This window comes from Hyalella azteca, unplaced genomic scaffold (genome assembly GCF_000764305.2).
Source record: "Hyalella azteca isolate HAZT.00-mixed unplaced genomic scaffold, Hazt_2.0.2 contig1595, whole genome shotgun sequence".
NCBI lineage: Eukaryota > Metazoa > Arthropoda > Malacostraca > Amphipoda > Hyalellidae > Hyalella > Hyalella azteca.
Window position 1 is genome coordinate 68,061 of NW_025931899.1, and position 22,567 is coordinate 90,627.

The following is a 22,567-nucleotide window of genomic DNA, read 5'->3' on the forward strand; positions in this document are numbered from 1 at the left end:
GAGACGTCAGTTTAATAAGAGATAGTCATCCAAAAGCCCCACTAGTTATCATTTCAATTTATATCGTGTCAACATTTTATTTTAAAAGTTAATAGTCTAAACTTGATCTCAAAATTATCCCTATAAATATTACTTTCAAAATATAATTCACAGTAATTTCAAAAGCTTCATCTACACTTATTGAAAACAGTTTTATTTAGCAGCAAAAAAATTTTATCTGGGCTAAAACAGTTATTCACAAATTACTTAATAACGCAAACACTTAGCAAAACGTAAATCCGTACACTTCATCCCAGTGAAACTGTCGACCGGCGGTAGAGAACACGGACCAATATCTGCCATACTTAGCGAGAAACCTGCTATGGGCCCATGACCCGCAGTGGGCACGCTGCCCCATGTTACCCTACCGACTGAATAACCCGAGTAAATCAGATGAAGAAACTGTTACCGTATATTTGAATAGATTTAACGCCATATCATGATGTGGGATGCATCAGCTCAAGTGCAGTTACTCATACAATGGAATTTAATATCCGAATTCAGCTGAGAAAACTTAACTCCACATCGTTCTCAGAATCAAAAGAGAACGAACAAAAAGAGCTTTCAGAGAATATCTTTATGACTTCAGAGTGAAGTAAATGCACCAAATAGAATTAAATTAATTAATTTACAGACATAAAAAATATCGATTCAAAATGCTAATAATAATGTTAGGTGCAGTGCTGTAATTACCTGTATTATTCGGTTGCTGAACACCATGCAACGATGGTCTGAAGTTATGCATCCTGAATTTCGGAGTTTAATTGTCGCTACTGACCAAAAACGTCATTGAGATTTTACAATTTATTAAGTGCATTAATATAAAAAAGTGTAATGGAATTGATGTCACTTATTTCCTTAAATCGCAAATTTACTAAGAATTTAAAAGCAAAGAATAGTCCGCAAAAATTCATATCTTTATAGAAAACGTTTCGGAGACCAGCTCCAGCGTCAGTTCGCAGAATCTAGAATCACAAATCAGAAGTCACAAATTAATACAGTGAAAGCACAGAACGAAATTAAAAACCTAAATTTACAAGTAATAGCGTGTAATTAATGATTACTAATTGAATTAAGATTATTACAATAAATAATCGGTACCACCGTACAAATCATGTTGGAATATTTATCAGTTTAGGCCTAGTCTATTCGCGTGACATCACCTGCCAGGATCAATATTATATGAATGGCAAACGCTGGCACTTCAGTGACCGACGAAACAAGTCTGCATCAAAAGCTACGGCTGCTGAAATTATTTGAGTTTGTTTGCTAATTTGAATGCAATCTCGTTTTGTTTTTGAAATGCTCTCCTTGTTAATTATGATGAACTGCAAAAATTAAGACTGGAGAAGAGCTTATTGCCAGAACATACATTAGCAATTACTGGCATATGACAAACCATATATTATAATGAGATACCAAAAATTTAACAAGGTTTCCGAATTGACGAGCGTCTTCTTGAGCGACGCGAAATTCGAATTCATTTGTGTCGGGCCCCGTAAAAGTTCATCATTAAATCAGTGTATGATAGATATTTCTCACAAATAAATCAAATTTTGATTTGTGATCGCATGAATTGGAAATAACTTAGATATTGTTAAATAATCAAATGTCACTAAAATTAATCATGAAATATTAATCAAGCAGGATGATCGTAGCAGAGACCAGGATTGCATAGGCGACTTGGTTCAAATGGGGAACTTGAGGCCTGTGGGCGGTTGAAGGAGCGTGTGTTGGGCCAATCTTTGCAGATTCAGGAGCAGATTCTTTCAACGAAAGTGACATGATTGTAAAATCATAAATAACAGTAACAGGAGAAGTTTATGCTACAATGTTGAGGCAGCATATCCAAAAAAGAAATTTTTCCTTATGTCGGGCAGCAAACCAAAAATGCATTCATTCACATTTACATTTCCACCTGACATATGTAAGTATTTATTATTGAGCCTTCTTCACCAGAATTCGAAATTCAATACTCAGTAAATAGTTCACATAAAAGCCAACGAGCTGAAACACATTGAAAAAAAAATCTGATGCTACTGCAAGCATTACATTTTACTGATATGGATTTGTATCAGGTTCCCTATTTTACATACTGTTACTTTACAGCAAAATGACGCACGTTGAATTGAATATTGATGATACTCTCGAACCTATACGTACGGAATTCTATCATTTTCCTATATTGAAACTATCATTGATTGGATGTTTCTGTGCGAGTCGGGAACGGCCTTCGCGTTGTATGACGCAAATGGACCATGCGCTGTCTGGGTGATCAATTACGTCGCAAAAAACTTTACAAATCTTTGTATTTAAGATCTCCAGAGATGAAGGAATTGTTTACTATTCCCTCTAAACAGAACCAAATACCTTCGCTCTGTTTTTTTTTCTTTTAGAAGTTGCACACACACACATATATTCTGTATACGAGTGTGGAAAAATATTCTCTATATTTTATGCTATACACTAATATTCGATTCCTGCCTCGTGCGGTCTCACCTTGACAATTCATGGTCGTACTGATTTCTTTGGTGCCGTCATAGTTGCAAACAAGCTGGTGGCCGCAGTGAGTCGCTTCGGGGGTAAAAGTTAGTTTTCGCTGCAGCAAATACTCATTTTTTGGAGATGAATCTAATTCGAGCTTTTTGCGGAAAGTCCATTCCATGTCTTTTGATGGATAATGACCTGCGTATGGGTAGGAACTTTAATTAGGGTTGAAGACGTGTATAGGTAGACATCAAAAACGAACGTAAATGTTTTGGGTTAAGTTCAAATCTTATTTGATAGAATTAACAGTTTCTATAATATAAACAGTTTATTCATTCAAATCAGCAATACCCGATTCGTTATAAAATTAGTGTAAATCATAATTTCAAATTATCAGTGCAAAAGTGTGCCACTGCTGGAATTTTTTAAATTGAATTCAATCGTCACCTAAAATGGAGCAATACAGCTCGGCATGTCGTCCTATAGTAACGTTCACGCTTGGCCACGCAGTGCTTCCAGATATCGTCGTGATTCTCATGTCTGTGCGGGGAAATTAAGTAGGGAAATTTTAGTATTGTATTAGCAAATGAATAAAACGTCTCATTTAAATATACCATGATTGGTAGGAGAAGCTTGTCTTGATGAACGAAGGAAAATGCCCTCAATGAACCCTCATAAAAAATCAGGAAATGTACAAAACGGTTTTAATAAAACTCAAGGTTTCTTGATGTTTTTAATTTGACCTTATAGACATGACAAGAAATGAAAAACTAATTTAATTTTAAGACACTCATTGGAACAAAACTTGATTCTCCCTAACTTTTGTATCCAGTCGAATTTCGGATTCCATTCAGGGTCGCCCCGGCTCTATCGACTGGGTTTAGAGGTGAATCAGATGCGCCTTAAATTTTTATTTGGGCAAATCGGCCATATACCTTTTTGGGCTGGAAATTATGAGCTTATTGCGGGAGTCGAACGCACGATATAGGCCGTATCTACTTAATAAAAAAAAAACAAAAAGAGCAGCTGGTCAGGCTGTCTCATGTCAGACGCTAGTATTTGCGCGAACCATGACAATCACCCGCTCATGGAATGGCGTCGATGTATGTACACGTTTACGTTTGTTACGGCATACGATGGAACGAAATTATAATTGACTTTACAAATTTTTTTAGCTTACGTAGTAGTTAGCTAAAGATTTCATTATTTATAGGACAAAAGTATCTGAATTTATTTTACCATAGTTAAAACCTCAGGCTGCTTGAAGGCATATGGATATATATGATTAAGGGGTGCAAGCGGAGAAAAACACTTAATAAGTACGTGGCTGTAAAAAATTAATGCTTGTAGCTCCAAGAGATAAATTTCAAATCCATATCAATACATACATAACTAATATGCAGGCTGTTTGTTAATTGGCAGAAAAAGCAAAAGATGAACGTACGGTTTTGCATTCAGGTCCTTCAAGTTTTTTATTAAATGTTCAGTCAGGTCACTATGATTTTGGGACGAAACTGCTTGATGTTGTATGACAATGCATTGCCTATGGCAGGCATTGAAGAATTGGTTATACAAACAAGATCTACAAAATTTCAATATTCTCAGGTGAGGCTCACTTAATTCCTTCAGTCAATTATGATCGTTCTGTTCAATGGCAGTTGTCCATATTGGACGTCACTTATCGCGGTGTGAGTGTCATAATATCAAACTATGCTTAGGCACCTGACTACTTATTGAACGAATTGAAAAAATGTAGTCATTAGTTCAAACAACATCGATGACATACATAAGCTGGTCAATGCTTTACGGTTCTTGTTCCTCGTGGTTACTTTATTATGTTCGTAGGGTACAATTTGTTGATAGACTCGTTTAATGTTTAAATATTATTTCGGTGTAACGTGATGCAGCTGGAGGGAGTGAGTATAGACACTTATAATTACACGACGGTACACGTTGAAATTTTGGCCAAGTGTTCAAGAGATTCGAGGTTGCGGTCGCGTGCGACAAGTGCCGGTGATAAAAACCATCTTGTAAATCCTTATTGAAATGAAAGTCTAGAAATCATAATGTAGGTTTCATTGAAGACCAGAGAGTATTTCTTATTGCATTAAAGAACAGCTTCTGCCAAACTATACAAATCATAATGTATGAACCAAATAAAAATCCCAAACTGAGGTCGAAACCCACAGACAGTCAACCAGGAAAAATGCCCAAGGAGAAAGCTGCTGATCCAAAACCAGTATTTTCATCAGCGCCAACAATAACCTCCTCAAATCAGCTAATATCACCACATTATAAAAAAATTCCTCCTAGCATGGATCCTATCCCACATGGGCATCAAACGAAATGAACTCGCAGATAAGGCAGCATGAGAAGCTCTTTCACTACCACACACTGTGACAATATTATATTCAGACCACGAACTTTTGCGCTTTATCGCAGCGCACTTCCATGCTCAGTGGCAGCATCAGGGGAAACTCCTCATGCAGACTACGATCATACAAAAGCAACCTTGGGTAATCCACTTACCTGTCTATCCAACGCACTCATCAAGTGTCACTCGCCACAATTCGCTCATGAGCGACTAAACTCCCAAATTTGCCCTTGTTCACTGGAGGACAGCAAGCTCGCTGCATTAGCTACCATATTGAATGTGCGCTATATGTTGAAATGGCTAAAATTGAGACCTATAGATACACTAGGCTGTTGTGCAATATTTTGTGAAAACTTTGTGGTTGATTTAAGTGGTTATTGCAGAAGAATGCTTAACAGTATATGTGACTGTTCGGTGATGGCGAATATGAGAGAAGGTTTAATTCTGGTAAAGGAAGAAGAATCTTTTTCTCTGCCGTATGTGGAAAATGTTTGGCCCCCGTAATAGGTAGGAGTGTTTGGTACGGGTGAATGGGGTAGAATGTTTCGTACAAGGAAAATGTGGGATAATATTGAGCGGTGTTTAATATTGGGGAATGTTGATTGTTGAATGCTCGTGAATGTTGAAGAATGTTTGGTTGTGGGCAATGTGTGAGAATGTCGAATGCTGTTGAATATTAGAGATTGTTTTGTTCGGGCAATGTGGGAGAATTTTGCATTTGTTTCCGCCTAGTCTGCTTCTACCAGTATATACTGTATATAGCCTAGCGTACAGCCATTCAAATGCCCCTCCCTTTCCCCCATTATATCAGGGGAGAGGGCATTTTTAACGCACTATTCAAATTCGGCCGTTTCTACGCCAATTAAAGCTATCAGGTGCCAAATACGCGCGCCACACGATTGCCCCAAGGTCGCTCGGTCTATGACCGGATTCTAATCAGATGTTTATTTCACTCGTACAACAGAGCGTAAAGTGGACATATAGAGCCGCTAATTTACGCGCTGGGCGAGCTCAAGGCTTGGCAGTGAACGGCAGGATTCAGAGCACGGCTGTTCCTAACTTACAAATAATCATAGGATGCCATTTTAGGAGCTCAAAAAAAAAAAAAAACTCGTCATACTCGACATAGATCAGCGAATCATTAAATCATCTGGTCTTCACAGTAAATTGTATACGGGATTAGTAATACCAACGTATTTTTCAGATTCGCCATTAATCGCCGTAAAAGTTAAAAGGTACAAAAACGCACATTAGTTTACCTAAAATTTAGAGAAAAGTATGCTCTGTTCGAGTTACGTTTTTAATTGAGTGCTGACAACGTGTTGACAACAGTTAAATGTAGCTACGTATATTAGTAGTTCCAATATCGTTTCTGCAGAATAATTGTAGTCTGTAAAATTATCTCTGTGATTTTACTGAAATTTCATTGCGTGATAAAATCACACAAGAAAATTTACGATTCAACGATAATTTCTTAATCACGATAAGATAATACTTTCTTAAAATGTCTCACCTTGACTGACTTGTTGAGATTTATTGAGTGTACATCCAGAGTTCAGCCCACACGCATCTTGCATGGCTTTTGGGTTTCCTGCATTAAAAAGCACGTGCCATTGAATTTTGTATTTATTGATTCACTGAAAGGACTATCACTATTCTTGAAAGTGTTATTTATTTTTAATCATAATCAAATTGCGACATTACTCACAAGTATGCGACATCTGTATTGGTGATCTTCTACACAGGAAAGCTTCATCAATAAGATATTTATTGATTGACAAGGAGAAAGATTGAACCCCAATCCACTTTTCTCATAGAATTTTGGAGAAGTTTCATTGCATATTTCTACAATGATATTATCCGAATTTTGCCCCGCGCGGTCTTACCTTGGCAATTCATGGTCGTACTTATTTCCTTAGTGCCGTTATATCTGCAGACAAGCTGGTTGCTGCAGTGTGTCGCTTCGGGGGTAAATGGTAGTTTTCGTTGCTGCAAGTTCCTTTTTTTCGGAACTGACTCCGATTTCAGCTTTATGCGGAACGTCCATTCTAAATCTTTTGATGGATCATAACCTGCACATGGGTAGGAACTTCGATTAGGGTCGAAGACATTTACATCAAAAACGAACGTAAATGTCTTGTGTTAAGTACAGATATTATTTGATATAATCGACATTTTCTATAATATAAACAGTTTTACTTATTCATTCACGTCAACGATATCCGATTCATCAAAGAATTAGTGAGAAGCCAAATTTCAAATTATCAGTGCAAAAATATTCCACTGTTAGAATCTTTGAGATTGAATTCAAACGTCACCTAAAATGGAGCAATACAGCTCGATTTGTCGTCCTATAGTAACGTTCACGCTTGGCCACGCAATGCTTCCAGATTTTGTCCTGATATCCAAGCCTGTGCGAAAAAAATCGAAGCCCTTAGATAAAATTTAAATAATCTCGTTATTTTTTAAATTTATTGATTGAAGGTTGGTTTTAGGTTCGCAAATAAACATAATTTTGTGAGGCTTGTTAGATCAGCATTCACACTATCTTCCTATAAGCCAGCCATTATAACCACAAATCAATAATTAATTTTTGAAATTTGCAATGTAATAAATATAATAATACTACTTACTTCCGGTGTCGGAACAAGCAGTCGCTGGTGAAATCACCGTGACCATTAAACAAAGTAAAAACGTTATTGATATGATGTTTATTTGGCAACGAGAGTCCCTCAACTGAAGCATCATTCTTCTTTCACGAGGATCTGAGAGAGGCGCCGGAAGTGGTAAGTACATGATTTGAATTGTATATAGCACACGCTTGTGATGGACCTAGTAGCTCATAAACAAACAAATTTATACTTCTGTTTTAATATCAAAGTGACTAGATCTCTTTTTATGACGGGCTCATGTCAAGATAAAACACATTTAATATCGATATCTCATACGCATTGATGAAAAATTATTGAATAATTCAAAACATGTTAAGGGTTTTCCATATATGCTGTCAGATGGCATTACATTGGCTTTTAATGAAAGTGGAACGTTGGCACACTGTTAGAAGAAGGTTTGTTGTGCTGTAGTGTGACCATATGTGATGTATGGTGTAACCTACAGCTACTTATGTAACCTTATTCATTCAGGTATATACTCAAAATGCTCTTGATGCAATGATGAAATGTTATAGTGCGGAATGGTCACTGATGAATTTCCATAGAGACGAAAAGTTTGCTAATGAAATTATTGTTTTGTGATGAAATGAGTCATAGATGGAATGTGTCAAAGATACAATGTGTCAATGTAAAATGTCCCGTATGACGAGGTATCTGGCCACCGTCTATAATTTATTGTCTAAATAAATAAATGATTGTGTCGTAAGACAGTGAATGACGTTTTGAACCTGTTAAACTCAATCAAAAACTGCAATATGTATCCCTCAGCCATGTAATATATGTTAAAAAACAGTATTTACAAATTTACGTCTTAAAGTTTTTTTCCCGCCGTGTTGAATTTTGCGGAAGAGGCGATAAATTTACACAATACACTTGACAACCGTGACTATTCCTCGGCACTGACAACGTCACAATAGCACCGCGTTTACTGAATAAACTTCAGGCTAACTAACTTCTTATCATCTGATAAGACTTCATGTTGCAAAGTATTTACGGAAGTTAGTGTAAAGCTGCTCAGTGCGCACATGGATTTAAAGAACGTTCAGGCACCTGCGCACAATATAGAAATGAAATTCGTTAATTAATCCATCTGTCTTGCATCAATTTCATTTTACGTATCATGTTGTAAGTCTATGACTGGTAATTAATGACATAGCCGGCTGGCAACTTTGGTAACCTACGGCGGATTTGATAGCTATGTCGTGGTTCAATGTCAGTTGGATGGTCACTCAACGCGTGTACTCTAACGTACAATAAATTTCATTCAGTCCTAAACAAGTTCATCTTGAGGTCGAGAGCGTATATGTGAACCCATCTTATGAGCCAGATCGACATAGTATTCTCAAAGTTATACATAATTGAGGACGTCGTTTCCATAGATAAGTTCGCCGTGCAATGAAAGAGGCCTGTTAAATATTTTATTAAAGCGGAATATATAAATGCTTGAAAAAACGTTATCAGCACCCTAACAGACAAGCTTGAGCGTTCGCAATTCGTGAATCAGTATTACTCAACAGGTATTTTAGTAACTCATTATCGTGTATTTTATCCTAAATGATTTACAAACATAATGTATCATTTGCTTCGTAGGAGAGGATCTGCGTACACCGTTTCAATTCTTCAACGTTGAGTTAAGAAAGCTTTTTGCTACTAGAAAATTACGCTATTAGATTAGGTACTTTTACTGTTTATGAAAGTAATGAATATTTGTGAAATAGTACATTTTAAAAGCCGTATAGTGGAACGGTGACACTTGGATTTCAGGACATCATTCGAGCTTGTCTTGTCAAGTTTTACGGAACAGATAGCTAAACGCAGATCATTTGTCATCAGTTGGATGACAGTTCGTATGTCAAATGTCTTCTAATTAATTAACTTTTTCATTTCTCTTTTCGTGTATGGTATTATAGTATCAAGATTTCATACCATACCATATATATAAATATGATTTTGGTTCTCTTCATATTCCAAATAAATATTTTTAGGGTCAACTATTTGATAATATAGTCCGAGATTTTGAGAAGATCATCAGTGATTTTTACTTGCAGTTATCGATAGTATATATTGATAATAATCAATAATTGTGAAGATCACAACTATTAGATTTATATGAAGTTTAGTCGGAATTTCCCAAGAATTATTTGAAATTAATTATAATTTTTGGCTGCCACCTTGGCTAAATTGTCACTAATTTTTGCTTAATTAAATATTCCGAACAAAATGGAGAAGTTTGATATATTCTAAGCCTAACTTATTTATACTGGAGTTATAGCCCTTTCTTTTCCATCAATGTTTTTCCTATAAATGGCCTCTTGAAATTACAGCTTTGATGGCAAATTATTTTAAGATGTGTTTGAGGCTTTAACTATACTGAGAAAATGAGAAAAATTCTAGGTTCATCTAACATATAACTAGATTCTCATTTATCATGTATCTATTGCATTTTGTTTGTCTGGAATAACAGCGACTCTGGTGGAGCCCGTCAAGCAATTAATGAGACGCTGTTGATGCCCCCTAATTTGTTGAATCAGTGTCTCGATTGTTAAGGTAGAGTTATTTCCTGCTTTGAATTCCTTGCCCAACATTGCAATATTTTCATCATTATTACCAATACTTTTCCAAATTATTTTCTTCGAATTCTTATTTTATCGGTGCAGTTATGTTGGGCTACGTGTAGTCGTCTGTAATACGACGAAGCTGTTTTAACATACGATCCGAAGCTGGAATAGTGTATTACCATTGTTGACAAGCCGTTTTTCGAACTTCGTCGATTGTTTCTCTATGCTTGATTGCCTGCATTTTACCGGTAATGGATGTTTCGATGATTAGAATGAAGGAAAATTGAATTTTTATACTGCTTTTATATTCAAGCGTAATAATTTATCGATGCGTCAACCTTGTTAGTTGCAAATAAATTCCTTTAAGTGAGGTTGGGCCAGCAAGTAGATGCCTTCATTTTGTTGCTCATTCATTCCAATTTAACATACATCACAATTAGAAGTATTTAATGCAAATTCACCAATGGCATAAGAAATGTTTTAATCGCACTCGAGCATTTTATAATTGCATCATTGTCATGTTGTAAATCAGCAAAAATAATTTTTAGCCTTTAACTCAGAAAGCGAGTTGCAATTCGAGAAAAATAGGCTAGAACACACTTGCTTTTGATCTTTAAATAAGAGTTGACATCCACGGAACTTTTAATTTTTAAGAATTTTAATTTTATCGCATGAAAATAAATTCACAATATCATTAAAAGATGCATCGAATGAAGACTTACCTGGAACCAACGAGGAAGCAACAGTTGTTGTAAGTAGCACCAAACTAAACGGGGCATAAATAATGAATGTATGTGCCGGAGTATGCACTGCTGCCTTACCCGTTCAAGGGATCCACCTCGACTAGTAAAAGAAAGCTGGGGTTTGTAATCTCTATTAGAACAACTGAACTGATAAGAAGTGTGAGTAGATAATATTTATTGCTACATTTTATTTCAAAGGTGAAAATTCAGATGCTGATATCAACGTGAACATGAGAATCTGTTTCTTAAGTGGCTGCCCTTGAGAATTAAATAGTTAATATTAAGCCAACTAGCTTATCATTGACGTTTGAGAGCTAGCTAATCATTGCCAAGAATTATGACGCATAATTCTCGGAAATTATAAGTAAAATGACTAAAATCATTGATAAGCGATTGCAGCAACAAATTGCTTCATAGACGAAATTATTAATTCAGATAAAATTTCATTCATTTGAATATTTACAGACGACGAATGTGACAAATGCTTGCAGTAGTAAGTTAAAGCATTTGTTTTTGAATGAAACAATACAAATTTGAACATCATCAATAAGAGATCAAACAAAAATTCTGCGAAGTCGTGCTGCCCTGTGACAAAACTGGCAACACGACCATCTCAATTGAAAACTTGAATCGGCTTTCAGGAACGATTTCTTTCGGCTGCCAGGGACGCGTTCTTTCGGCTCTCAGGGACGCGTTCTCTCAGCTGTCAGGGACGCGTTCTTTCGGCTGTCAGGGACGCCTTCTCCCGGCTGTCAGGGACGCGTTCTCTCGGCTGTCGGGGACGCGTTCTCTCGGCTGTCATGGACGCGTTCTATCGGCTGTCAGGGACGCGTTCTCTTGGCTGTTAGGGACGCGTTCTCTCGGCTGTCAGGGTAGCGTTCTTTCAGCTGTCAGGGACGCTCTATTTCGGCTGGTAGGGACGCGTTCTTTCTGCTGTCAGTTACCCGTTCTTTCGGTTGTCAGGGACACGCTATTTCGGCTACCAGGGACGCATTCTTTCGGCTGTCAAGGCCGCGTTCTTGCTGCTGTCAGGGACGCGTTCTTTCCGCTGTCAGGGACGCGTTATTTCTGCTGGTAGTGACTTGTTTTTTAATTCGGCTGTCAGGGACGCGTTGTTTTTAATTAATTTTTAAATAAAGCGGAGTATAAATGATTGAAATACGTTATCAGCATGCTAACTGACAAGGCGTTCTCAATTCGTGAATCAGCATTATTCAGTAGTTATTTTAGTCACTCATTATCAGGTATTTTGTCTTAAATGATTTACAAACACATGAAGTATCATATGTTTCTTAGAAGATGATCTGCGGACAGCCTTCCAACTCTTCAACGTGGAGTTAATAGAAGCTTTTTATTACTGGAAAATTACACTATAATATTAGGAAATTCCAATGTTTATAATAAAAGGAGCGAATAATTAAGGAATAGTAGACCTTGAATGTTTCAGCCGTAGTGGAACAGTGACAGTTGGATTCATTTCAGGACATCAATCGAGCTTGTTTTGTCAAGTTTTTTTGGACAGAAAGCCACACGCGCGCTGACCATTCTTCATCAGTTGGATGACAGTTTGTTGTCTAATGTTTCGTATGTTGTAGTGAATGGAATGGAACGAATGGAATGGAATGGAATGAGGACGTCGAATGGAACGACGTCCTCAATTATGGAAGACTTTGAGAACATCTTCTGTCGATCTGGCTCATAAGACGCGTTCACATATACGCTCTCGATCTCAAGATGAACTTGTTTAGAACTGAATGAAATTCATTGTAGGTTAGAGTGCGTGCGTTGAGTGAGCATCCAACTGACATTGAACCACGACATAGCTTTTAAATCCGCCGTAAGTTACCGTAGTTAACACGGCAATGTCATTAATTACCTGAATTAGACTCACAGTATGAAATGTAGGATAAAATTGATCCAAGACAGTTGGATTAACTAAAGAATTTCATTTCAATTGTGCGCAGGCAGTGATGCCTGAACGTTCTTCAAATCCATGTGCGCACCAATAGCAGCTTTGTACGAACTTCCATAACTACGCTGCAACATGAAGTCTTATCAGATGATAAGAAGTTAGTTAGTCTGAAGTTAGCAGAAGTTACTTCAACAAACGCGGCGATAGTGTGACGTTGTCAGTGCTGAGGCATAGTCATGGTTGTCAAGTGTATTTTTGTGAATTTATTGCCTTTGCGCAAAATTCAACTGGGCGAAGAGAAAAAATATTCCAGATGTAAATTCATAAATACTTTTTATCTATTTTACCCGGCTGTGTAGTAAATATTGCAGGTTTTGATTCAGCTTAATTAATAGGTTCAGACGTCAATCACTATCTCACGATACCTTCAATTCTTTATTTAGACAAAAAATTATATGCTAAAATAAGATAAATGTCTCAAACGGCGGCCAGATACCTCGTCATAAGCTACATTTCACCTTTGATACGCTCCACCCTTGACGCATCTCATTTTTGACTCGTTTTATCTGTGGCACATTTCATCTTCTACGCATTGTATCTCTGACACATTTCATCTTTTACAAATTTCATCTCTGACACATTTCATCTTTTACAAATTTCATNCTGACACATTTCATCTTTGACACAGTTTTTCATTGACACATTTCGTCTTTGAAACACTTCATCATTGTAGCAATTCATCATTAAACATTTAATCACTACAGTAATTCATTGTTGAACATTTCAACACTATGGCAATTCATCATTAAACATTTCAACACTAGATCGATTCATCATTAAAAATTCCATCACCAATATATTTCATCATTGCATAAATTTCATTTTGCAGACATAAGTACGTGTACATATGCACTCCAGTAAGAAGTATATTTCGAATAACTTATAAAATTCGTTTACAGTTTCTTTCGTCGATTAAGTTTGCCTCAAACAGCAACAACAAAATGATGAAGTTGTTTCTTATTGCTTTTTTCTTGTTCTGGTCACCATCACCTAGCGCACCATCAGCAATTATGAGTAAGTATTCAGTTTCATGTGCTTATCATTGGGGCGTAATTTTACTCTTTCATTAGATACACTATACAATCGCATCATTCACATAGTGTGTCTGAAAACGTCAATTGAACGAGAACTAACAACAAGTTTCATTCTATTTGTGATATATGATGGATGATTTCACGCTGTTGGGGCTGTAATTAAGGACTCTCCAATTATCTTTTAGTATCATTATCGTTCAGTATCGTTCAGTATCAGAGGGTTATTGATAATTCACATTTAAAATACTTTATTGTACCTCTATATTGGAGATGAGTAAACTGAGTAAATCACGAGTTAAAGAATTTAATGACGAATTTGCGGTCGCAGACACTTATGAAAAAAGACACTCATGAATGTCGATATCTTTTGTTGTATCTTCAATCTTGATCTCTGCTATAAGGCGTCAACTTGAGTCTTGAAGTTTGAGATTTTCACAAACAAACCGTACAAAATTAATTTGGTAAATTTCTAAAAAATAATAAAGTAAGCAAAATAGACATATCCATAAATGCAAAATCTAAGTATTTTACAAATATATTCACAATCTTCATATATGTACATATTCACATCTAATCCTAACAAAGCACTTGCAGTAGCTTCAGCTTCCCACGATACAATACCAATGCAAAATTTAGTATGAAAAGCATATTGTGCGACAATTATCACGCCTCATTATAATACATTTATGATACAAACGATTTTAATCTTTTTGCAAGGTCAGCATTACTCATGAAGATATTCTTGTCTTTGAAACCCAGACGCAGAAATGAGTATCACGAAGGAAGATGGCAGCAGCGTTGGACCAAGCTTAGAAATACAGCCTGGACAAGGCATGAACCTCACCTGCACGATAGAAGGTTCTGCCAAAATATAGTCAATGTTACAAAGAGAAATTTAGGGAAAATTTTCTCAGTAGTCCAATTAATGTCCCCAGACATGAACTACCTTAGCTTATTGGTAATTAACAACATTGAGAATTGATTCTATGTAGTTTTGTCAGGGAGCCAATAAAAATTTGTGAAGCTGTAAACCCAAATTCGTACCAATTTAGCTCAATTGAAGATGAATTTCAATGACTCACAGGTTATGGACTCTCGCTTGACTTACTGTGGTATGAAGAAGGGCAAGTGCTGAGGCATCAGACGAGCATTGAAAAAAGTGCCTTCATGCAGCAGCATCAGCTGCGACTGACATACAGCGATGACTGCGACCGCAAATTTACATGCATTTATGGTGATGAAGATGAAGTTCAGCTTGCCAAGAGCACCACCATAAAGTGTCTAGGTTAGCGGGAATGAAGGTGAAACAAAGGAAAAAGTCAGTAGTAAAAATGTTGTCATCGTTCTTCAATTAATAGATGATAGTAAATCCTAATGAAAGGAGTATATTGAGCATCAAAAGTGGATCAACTATTTTCGCATCAATTTGATACGAGCATTGTTAAGAATAAAATACGAATACTTCGAGAAAATTAAAATGGAATTCATTATTTTATTGTTACTTTTATAATTCTAGCAAAATACCCATTTCAAATTTCACGATTCACAAAAGGAATAACTCAAATCATTTGAGTAGAACATTGAATGATAGGAGCAGAAATTCAGAAAATTTAACTTCGTTCTATTCTTACGTAAATTAAGCCGAAAAATTTTTCTGCCCGAGTTGAATCAGCCGGAGTTGAATCAGCCGGAGTTGAATCAGCCGGAGTTGAATCAGCCGGAGTTGAATCAGCCCGAGTTGAATCAGCCGGAGTTGAATCAGCCGTAGTTGAATCAGCCGGAGTTGAATCAGCCCGAGTTGAATCAGCCGGAGTTGAATCAGCCGGAGTTGAATCAGCCGTAGTTGAATCAGCCGGAGTTGAATCAGCCCGAGTTGAATCAGCCGGAGTTGAATCAGCCCGAGTTGAATCAGCCCGAGTTGAATCAGCCCGAATTGAATCAGCCGGAGTTGAATCAGCCGGAGTTGAATCAGCCGGAGTTAAATCAGCCCGAGTTGAATCAGCCGGAGTTGAATCAGCCGGAGTTGAATCAGCCGGAGTTAAATCAGCCCGAGTTGAATCAGCCTGAGTTGAATCAGCCGGAGTTGAATCAGCCTGAGTTGAATCAGCCCGAGTTGAATCAGCCCGAGTTGAATCAGCTCGAGTTGAATCAGCTCGAGTTTTATCAGACCGAGCTGAATCAACCAGGCCGAGTTGAATCAGCCAGCGTGAGTTGAGCATCAAAACACACACACACATACACTATACACAAATTAAGATTTTAGTAGTCTCATTTCAATGGCTTTTGGGCCGTACTTTCGCAACACCAAACCAAAAAGGGCAGCTCTAGGCTAAACACTTCAAAAGCCCTCATGGGAACAACATTCAGACAAAAAATAGACCTTTTCACTAGTATACAAATGATACATACGCTCAGTGCTGGACTATGCCAGTCCAGGCTTGGCACCTGTCATCTAACCCACGCTCCACAACCACATAACATGTAGACCTTACAAAACACAGCATTCAGAATCGCATTATAGGCAGCCCGCAGACCTCACCGTCCAGAGCGCCCAGCTGCCAAGCACTACCCAACACAGCACACACAACTATACAGTCACTCAGCTGTGTGGTCCGAGCGCCTCGGGTTGTGGTCTTTCTTCGCGACGCGGGCTTCCTGACGTCGCCGGACCCGAGCAAATAACAGATTCAGCCAAGCAGCCAACAAACCCAACCAAGCAGCCAACCACCTCACCAAATAGTCAACCACTTCAGCTATCTAAGCAGGCAACCAATTCAGCCGAGCAGCCAACAACATCCAATAAGTGGCCATGCCATCTCTGTCTCCATTGCATGATTAATAATTCATATCACCACATTTGCGGACAATTAGCCATCATAAAAACACAGGTGCTCCACTCTTAATTTTCATTTTGGGAAGGCTCATCTGTCAGTCATGATATTACGATTATCCTGGTTGATTATAATCTTACGGCTAATTTTCGTAACATTTGATTATTTAAAATATCTAAGTTATTTGCAATTCGTGTGACTAAAAATTAAACTTTAAATTATTTATGGGAAATATCTACCATGCATTAATATAATGATGAACCTTTTTTTCGGGGCCCAACTTGCCCACGTATGAATTTAGCCATCATGTGTGAATTTAGCGTCACATAAGAAGATGCTCGTCATTTCGCAAACCTTGTTAAATTTTTGTATATCATGATAATATATGGCTAATCATATGCGATTAATTGCTATGATCTGGCAATGAGCAGTTCAACAGTCTTAATTTATTGCAGTTCATCGTAATTAACAAAGGAGGGAATATCAAAAACAAGACGAGATTGCATAAAAATTAGCATACAAACTCAAATAATTTCTGCAGCCGTAGCGTTTGATTCAGACTCGAATAGCGTTTGATTCAGATGTCACGCGAATAGACTAGACATAAACTGATCAATTTCCCCAGCATGATTTGTACGGTGGTACCGATTATTTATTGTAATAATCTTAATTCAATTAGTAATCATTAATTACACTTTTTTATGTTAATGCACTTAATAAATTGTAAAATCTCAGTAACGTTTTTGGTCAGTAGCGACAATTAAACTCCGAAATTCAGGATGCATAACTTTAGACCATCGTTGTATGGTGTTCAGCAGTCGAATAATGCAAATAATTACAGTATTGCACCTAACACATTAAATATTCAGGCATTTCGAATCGATATTTTTCAAGTCGGTAGGTTAACAAATTTAATTCTACTTGGTGCATTTACTTCACTCACTCTGAAGTCATAAAGATATTCACTGAAAGCTCGTTTTGTTCGTACTCTTTTGATTCTGAGAACAACGTGAAGTTGAGTTTTCACAACTGAATTCGGATATTGAATTCCATTGTACGAGTAATTGCACACGAGATGAAATTGTCTCACATCATGATATGGCATTCAAACTATTCAAATCGTCGACGGGCCTATCCAGGCCTATTCTCCAATGCCGAATATACTATACTAAATATACGGTATCAGTTTCTTCATTAGATTCGATCGTATTTTTCTGTCGTTATTGCTGAATAGTAGTCCAAGGTATAAATAAATTGCTTATTAAATTATAGTTAGGAATGCGAAATTCATTTATAGCTACGGGGACTCAGATTCAAACTATCTGCATTGGATCTTAATATATGAGTAATAGACCGCCAGATTGATAATTCCCTACTAGTCGAAAGAATCCGCGGATTAAATTCAAATGGCTAATAATAGGAATTATTTCCACATTTTTTGACGAAAAATAAATGAAATTCCATGCAGTCAAATGAGGCTGAAGCACGAATTTCCTTCCTAATTTGTTCATAATATGAGAAATAATTTTCCAAAGAACAAAATAAATAGTATCCTCTGATATTTCCAACTTCATCAAGTTTACAATATGAGTAGCAAAGTGATCTCTTCATTTCATATGTTCTGAAAAAACATTCATCCGTGTTTAATAGGGCAACTTGGGGCAGCGCGCCCCCCACTTTTTTAAACTAAATTTTTGATGAAGTTTTAATTGATACGATGTGGTTGTTTGATTTGTTTAAAGGTGCAACTAATGAGGAATGCATGATGTGAATTAGACGCCTATAGAGGTATTCAATTTTTAATGAAACACTATTTTGTAAAAAGTGTAAAAATGGGCCTATTGCCCCACCCCTGGGGCAATGTGCCCATGGGCTTGGGGCAAGGCGCCCACCCTTGGTCCCTTTACCACAATTGCATATTTTTCATTTAAAAATTATAAAACAACATTTTACAGTTAAAATAAGAAAAATGTAATAAAAAATATGGCATTCATTCATTTATTAACAACTCAAAAAATCATATCCTTAACTTGAAAGAATATACTCTTGGCTTAAAAAATCTATCACTGAAGTGAAGAAAAATATTTCATTGACATAAAAATATATATCCTTGACTTGAAAAATATATCCTTGCGATAAAAAATTCGTCCTTGACATGAAAAAATGTTCCCTTGACTAGAAAAAATATATTTAGTTGATCAGAAAAAACTTCGTTCCAGTTTCGTCCATAATCCAGATATAATGTGCAGAGAATTTAAACCTAATCGTGATTTCGGCCAACACCATAAAAACTCATCAACTTTTGGCTCATTGGTGTTGACTGAAATCAACTATTGGCAAAGCAAGAGTCAATCACTCGATAAGGGGTCATGAATACGCATAACTATAAACTAAACCAGCTGCCTTGAGGCGGCAAATCAAAAAATCATGCAATATGAAGTGTAATTTGTAATTCAAAAAGCTAGTCATAGTTTTGAAAACGTCATTGAGACAAATCTAATGATGTATAACACAAGACTTCACCATGGGCGCTTTGCCCCGTGACACGCGTGGGCCCGTTGCCCCCAATAGGTATCCTTTAAATTTATATCGTGTCAACATTTTATTTTAAAAGCTAATAGTCTAAACTTGATCTCAAAATTATCCCTATAAATATTACTTTCAAAATATAATTCACAATAATTTCAAAAGCTTCATCTACAGTAATCGAAAACAGTTTTATTTAGGAGAAAAAAAAAAAAACTTTATCTGGGCTGAAACAGTTATCCACTAATATCTTAATAATGCAAACACTTAGCAAAGCGTAAATCCGTACACTTCATTCCAGTGAAACTGTCGACCGGCGCGGTAGAGAACACGGACCAATATCTGCCATACTTAGCGAGAAACCCGCTATGGGCCCGTGACCCGCAGTGGGCTCGCTGCACCATGTTACGCTATTAATCTATGTTATATTTGTTTGCAAGACATAATAGTATGTCATATATTATAAGGTTAATTTAAAAACATTAAAATTTTGAATGTTTCCAGATAAAAGGAAAAATGTTTTTACTCATCTTTGGCTGATAAAGGTGCTAGTATCCTAAGTGTTAACCGAATCATTAGTTAAAAATGTGCACTTATACAGGCGAATCAAGAAGCTTACCAGTCAAAGTTATACTCATGATCCGATATGCATTGAACTTCAAATTTATAAACTATCAGCTAATAGTGCATGAAGATTCTGGATTTGCCTTTTAACAAACACTCAAGTTATTTTCTTGAAATTTATCATGGAGCAGATTGATAAGAAAGAAACTAATGCTTTCATGAGAAGTTAATTTTTTTTCATAAATCCAAGCTACGATGGACTGCTCTTCACTAAGAAAAGACATACAGGACTTCCAAGTGCGCTAGTAAACAATAGGAGCATAAATAGGCAGCTGGAAATGTCTATATTCGAATGGGAAAACTCATAGATGAATTTCGACTCCAATAGTGAGCTCTATAGGAGCACGAACAAGTAACTGAGGTGGTCTCAATTTTACTGAAAAAGATATAAATTAACTTCAAGTATGATATAAATGTATAGGAGCACAAATAAGAAGCTAGGATTGCCTCTATTTTGCTATTAATCTATATATTAACTTAAAAAACTACGATTGAAAACTCAAGGAGCACGAATAGGCAGCTGAGTGAGACGATCTCTACTGTAATGGTGAAAGATATATATTAACTTAAAGCATGATAATGAATTCTAGGAGTATGAATAGGAAGCTAAAACAGTCTATATTTTGCTTGTAAAAGAATTAGATTAGCATCGAGTACGATAATAAACTATAAGAACACGAAGAGGCAGGCGGGGCAGGCTGCGGCGGAGCGCATGGCTGAGCCGGCGGCCGCCACCAGAAAGAATGGGGCTCTGTTAGCTGCAGCCTTCTCGTGGTGGAATTAACCGACTGGTGGGCCTGGTGCCACTAGTAAACTGCTGCGTCAACCTCTCCCTCGTTTACGCGCCGATGAATTTTCGCCACCGGAGCAGTCAATGCCGGCCAAGCTGCTCCGGCTTCTTCTTCAAATGACCGGCATCGAACCTAACCCCGAACCGCCTCGACCGCAAGCGCCTCAAATCTCACCACGCCTGATTGCCACTTTCCCATTCACTACCAGCGCCACAACACCGTCAACGGCTGAAAATCCTTCAATTCAACTGCAATGATCTTCGGAACAAAAAAGACGAACTAGAATACCTCCTAAGCGCTCACTCCATTCACATTGCTGCTATACAAGAAACCAAACTCACCGCCCGAGCCTAACCCAAATTCCACAATTACGCCATCTACCGAAAAGACCGAACAGCCAAACGAGGTGGCGGACTGAGGATGCTCATCAGTCCGCCTCCACTATACGAAGGCAATTTGATTAAAGCTCTTTACTCCAATCTGAACATCATCAATATCTACATACCCTCACAAAGTTCCTGCCAACTTCAAAGCATCGATAACCAATCTACTTGCACTATCTAACACAATAATCCTAGGCAACCTGAACGCTCACAAACCACTCTGGCACTCAAACATTCAAGACGCCAGCGGCGAGGACCGGGCCAACGAACTTGGCAACTCCAACAGCGGCACGCTTAACATGGACACCTCGACCCAGTGACCCATGCAGTAACGGACAGTCCACATCTCCAGACATCTTAATCGCGTCAGACATCCTGATCTCAATCATGGACTGGACCACCGCCACAGCTCTTGCCTCCGACCACCTGCCAATATGCGTCACTTTGTAAGGTGACTACGACAATACCAAACCCCCCAAAACCACCCTCACGAACTTCGCCATACTGACTAGAACAAATTCACCCTCGAAACCGAACAAGTCTTCCGCACAGCCGACCTCCCGCCTGACGTCTCCGCTGCTGAAAAACTCTCGACAACAGTATTAAATTCAATACAACATTCCATCTGGCCATCCCATCATCTCCAAACCCGGCTTTCCAAAAGAATTAACGAAGATCTCTTGCAACAACGAGACAGGTTCCGCTCAACAAACCTTTCTTCCCCAAACGCTGCCAACACGACGACCCAAATCAACCGCCTCACCAACAACCTCAAAACGACCCGCTGGAAAGAATACCTAGACACTCTCAAACGCTACCCTAACGTCAAACGCCTCTGGACAGCCATAAAAGCCCTGAACGGAAAACCTAAGCTCTAACCCCACGTTGCGTTCACCTACAACGGTAAGCTTCTCAAAAACAAAAAGAAACTGGCCAACAAATTCAACATACCCTTCACCACCCTCACGCGACACACCATCAACAAACTTGACCGGACAACGAAATGTTCAGCCAAACGACTCGACTAGACAGACTGACCCACATTGACCACAGACCTCGTTCACAACGCCATCAAACACTCTCGTCCTTCCAAAGCCACTTTACCCGATCAGCTTACAATCCTGTACCTAAAGCACCTCGGACTTCATGGAATCACCTACCTGACCAATTTATTCAACGAGTTACTCAGAACCTGCCGAATACCCAAATTCTACAAAACCGCTAAAGTGATACCTCTACTCAAACCCGTTAAACTAGATGGTCATGCCTCTTCGTACCGACCGATCTCTCTCCTCTGCACAGCCGTCAAAGTTATCGAAAAATGTCTCCTGCCAATCATAAACGAACACCCTACAATTGCTGGAAACCAACACGGATTAGACCCGGTCACTCTACCACCTTGGCGCTCGTTCTCCTGACAAACGACATCAACAATGGACTCAACAGGAAGAAACCTGCCCACCGCACTATCATTACTGCTCTGGATCTCAGCACTCAGCAAAGCCTTCGACACCGTCAACCATCGAACACTCG

At 37.9% G+C, this 22,567-nt stretch overlaps 2 protein-coding genes across 2 annotated transcripts; one reads left to right on the plus strand and one right to left on the minus strand.

The window, feature by feature from the left end:
• Nucleotides 1-1,091: 1,091 nt before the first annotated feature.
• LOC108683472 lies at nucleotides 1,092-8,431 on the minus strand. Its single transcript, XM_047883111.1, has 8 exons — nucleotides 8,381-8,431; nucleotides 7,534-7,665; nucleotides 7,219-7,311; nucleotides 6,787-6,972; nucleotides 6,414-6,491; nucleotides 2,974-3,066; nucleotides 2,539-2,724; nucleotides 1,092-1,805 (listed from the first exon to the last, which is right to left on the minus strand). The coding sequence occupies exons 2-8, from the start codon at nucleotides 7,646-7,648 to the stop codon at nucleotides 1,675-1,677; spliced, it is 882 nt and encodes a 293-aa protein (XP_047739067.1). The 5' UTR covers nucleotides 7,649-7,665; nucleotides 8,381-8,431; the 3' UTR covers nucleotides 1,092-1,674.
• A 5,312-nt stretch (nucleotides 8,432-13,743) lies between these two features.
• On the plus strand, nucleotides 13,744-15,931 carry LOC108683471. Its single transcript, XM_018172786.2, has 3 exons — nucleotides 13,744-13,859; nucleotides 14,639-14,737; nucleotides 14,964-15,931. Exons 1-3 carry the CDS (start codon nucleotides 13,787-13,789, stop codon nucleotides 15,167-15,169), a joined length of 378 nt encoding a protein of 125 aa, XP_018028275.1. The 5' UTR covers nucleotides 13,744-13,786; the 3' UTR covers nucleotides 15,170-15,931.
• Nucleotides 15,932-22,567: the final 6,636 nt, after the last annotated feature.

Bases quoted from the DNA above. Each gene is read 5' to 3' on its own strand.
- LOC108683472 (XM_047883111.1), bottom strand. From the start codon at position 7,648: ATGATGCTTCAGTTGAGGGACTCTCGTTGCCAAATAAACATCATATCA. The intron at 7,312-7,533 runs GTAAGTAGTATT...TTTTTCGCACAG, and splicing joins TGCTTGTTCCGACACCGGAA to GCTTGGATATCAGGACAAAA. The intron at 3,067-6,413 runs GTGAGACATTTT...TTCCCCGCACAG, and splicing joins ATCTCAACAAGTCAGTCAAG to ACATGAGAATCACGACGATA.
- LOC108683471 (XM_018172786.2), top strand. From the start codon at position 13,787: ATGATGAAGTTGTTTCTTATTGCTTTTTTCTTGTTCTGGTCACCATCA. The intron at 13,860-14,638 runs GTAAGTATTCAG...TTTGAAACCCAG, and splicing joins CGCACCATCAGCAATTATGA to ACGCAGAAATGAGTATCACG. The intron at 14,738-14,963 runs GTTCTGCCAAAA...AATGACTCACAG, and splicing joins CCTCACCTGCACGATAGAAG to GTTATGGACTCTCGCTTGAC.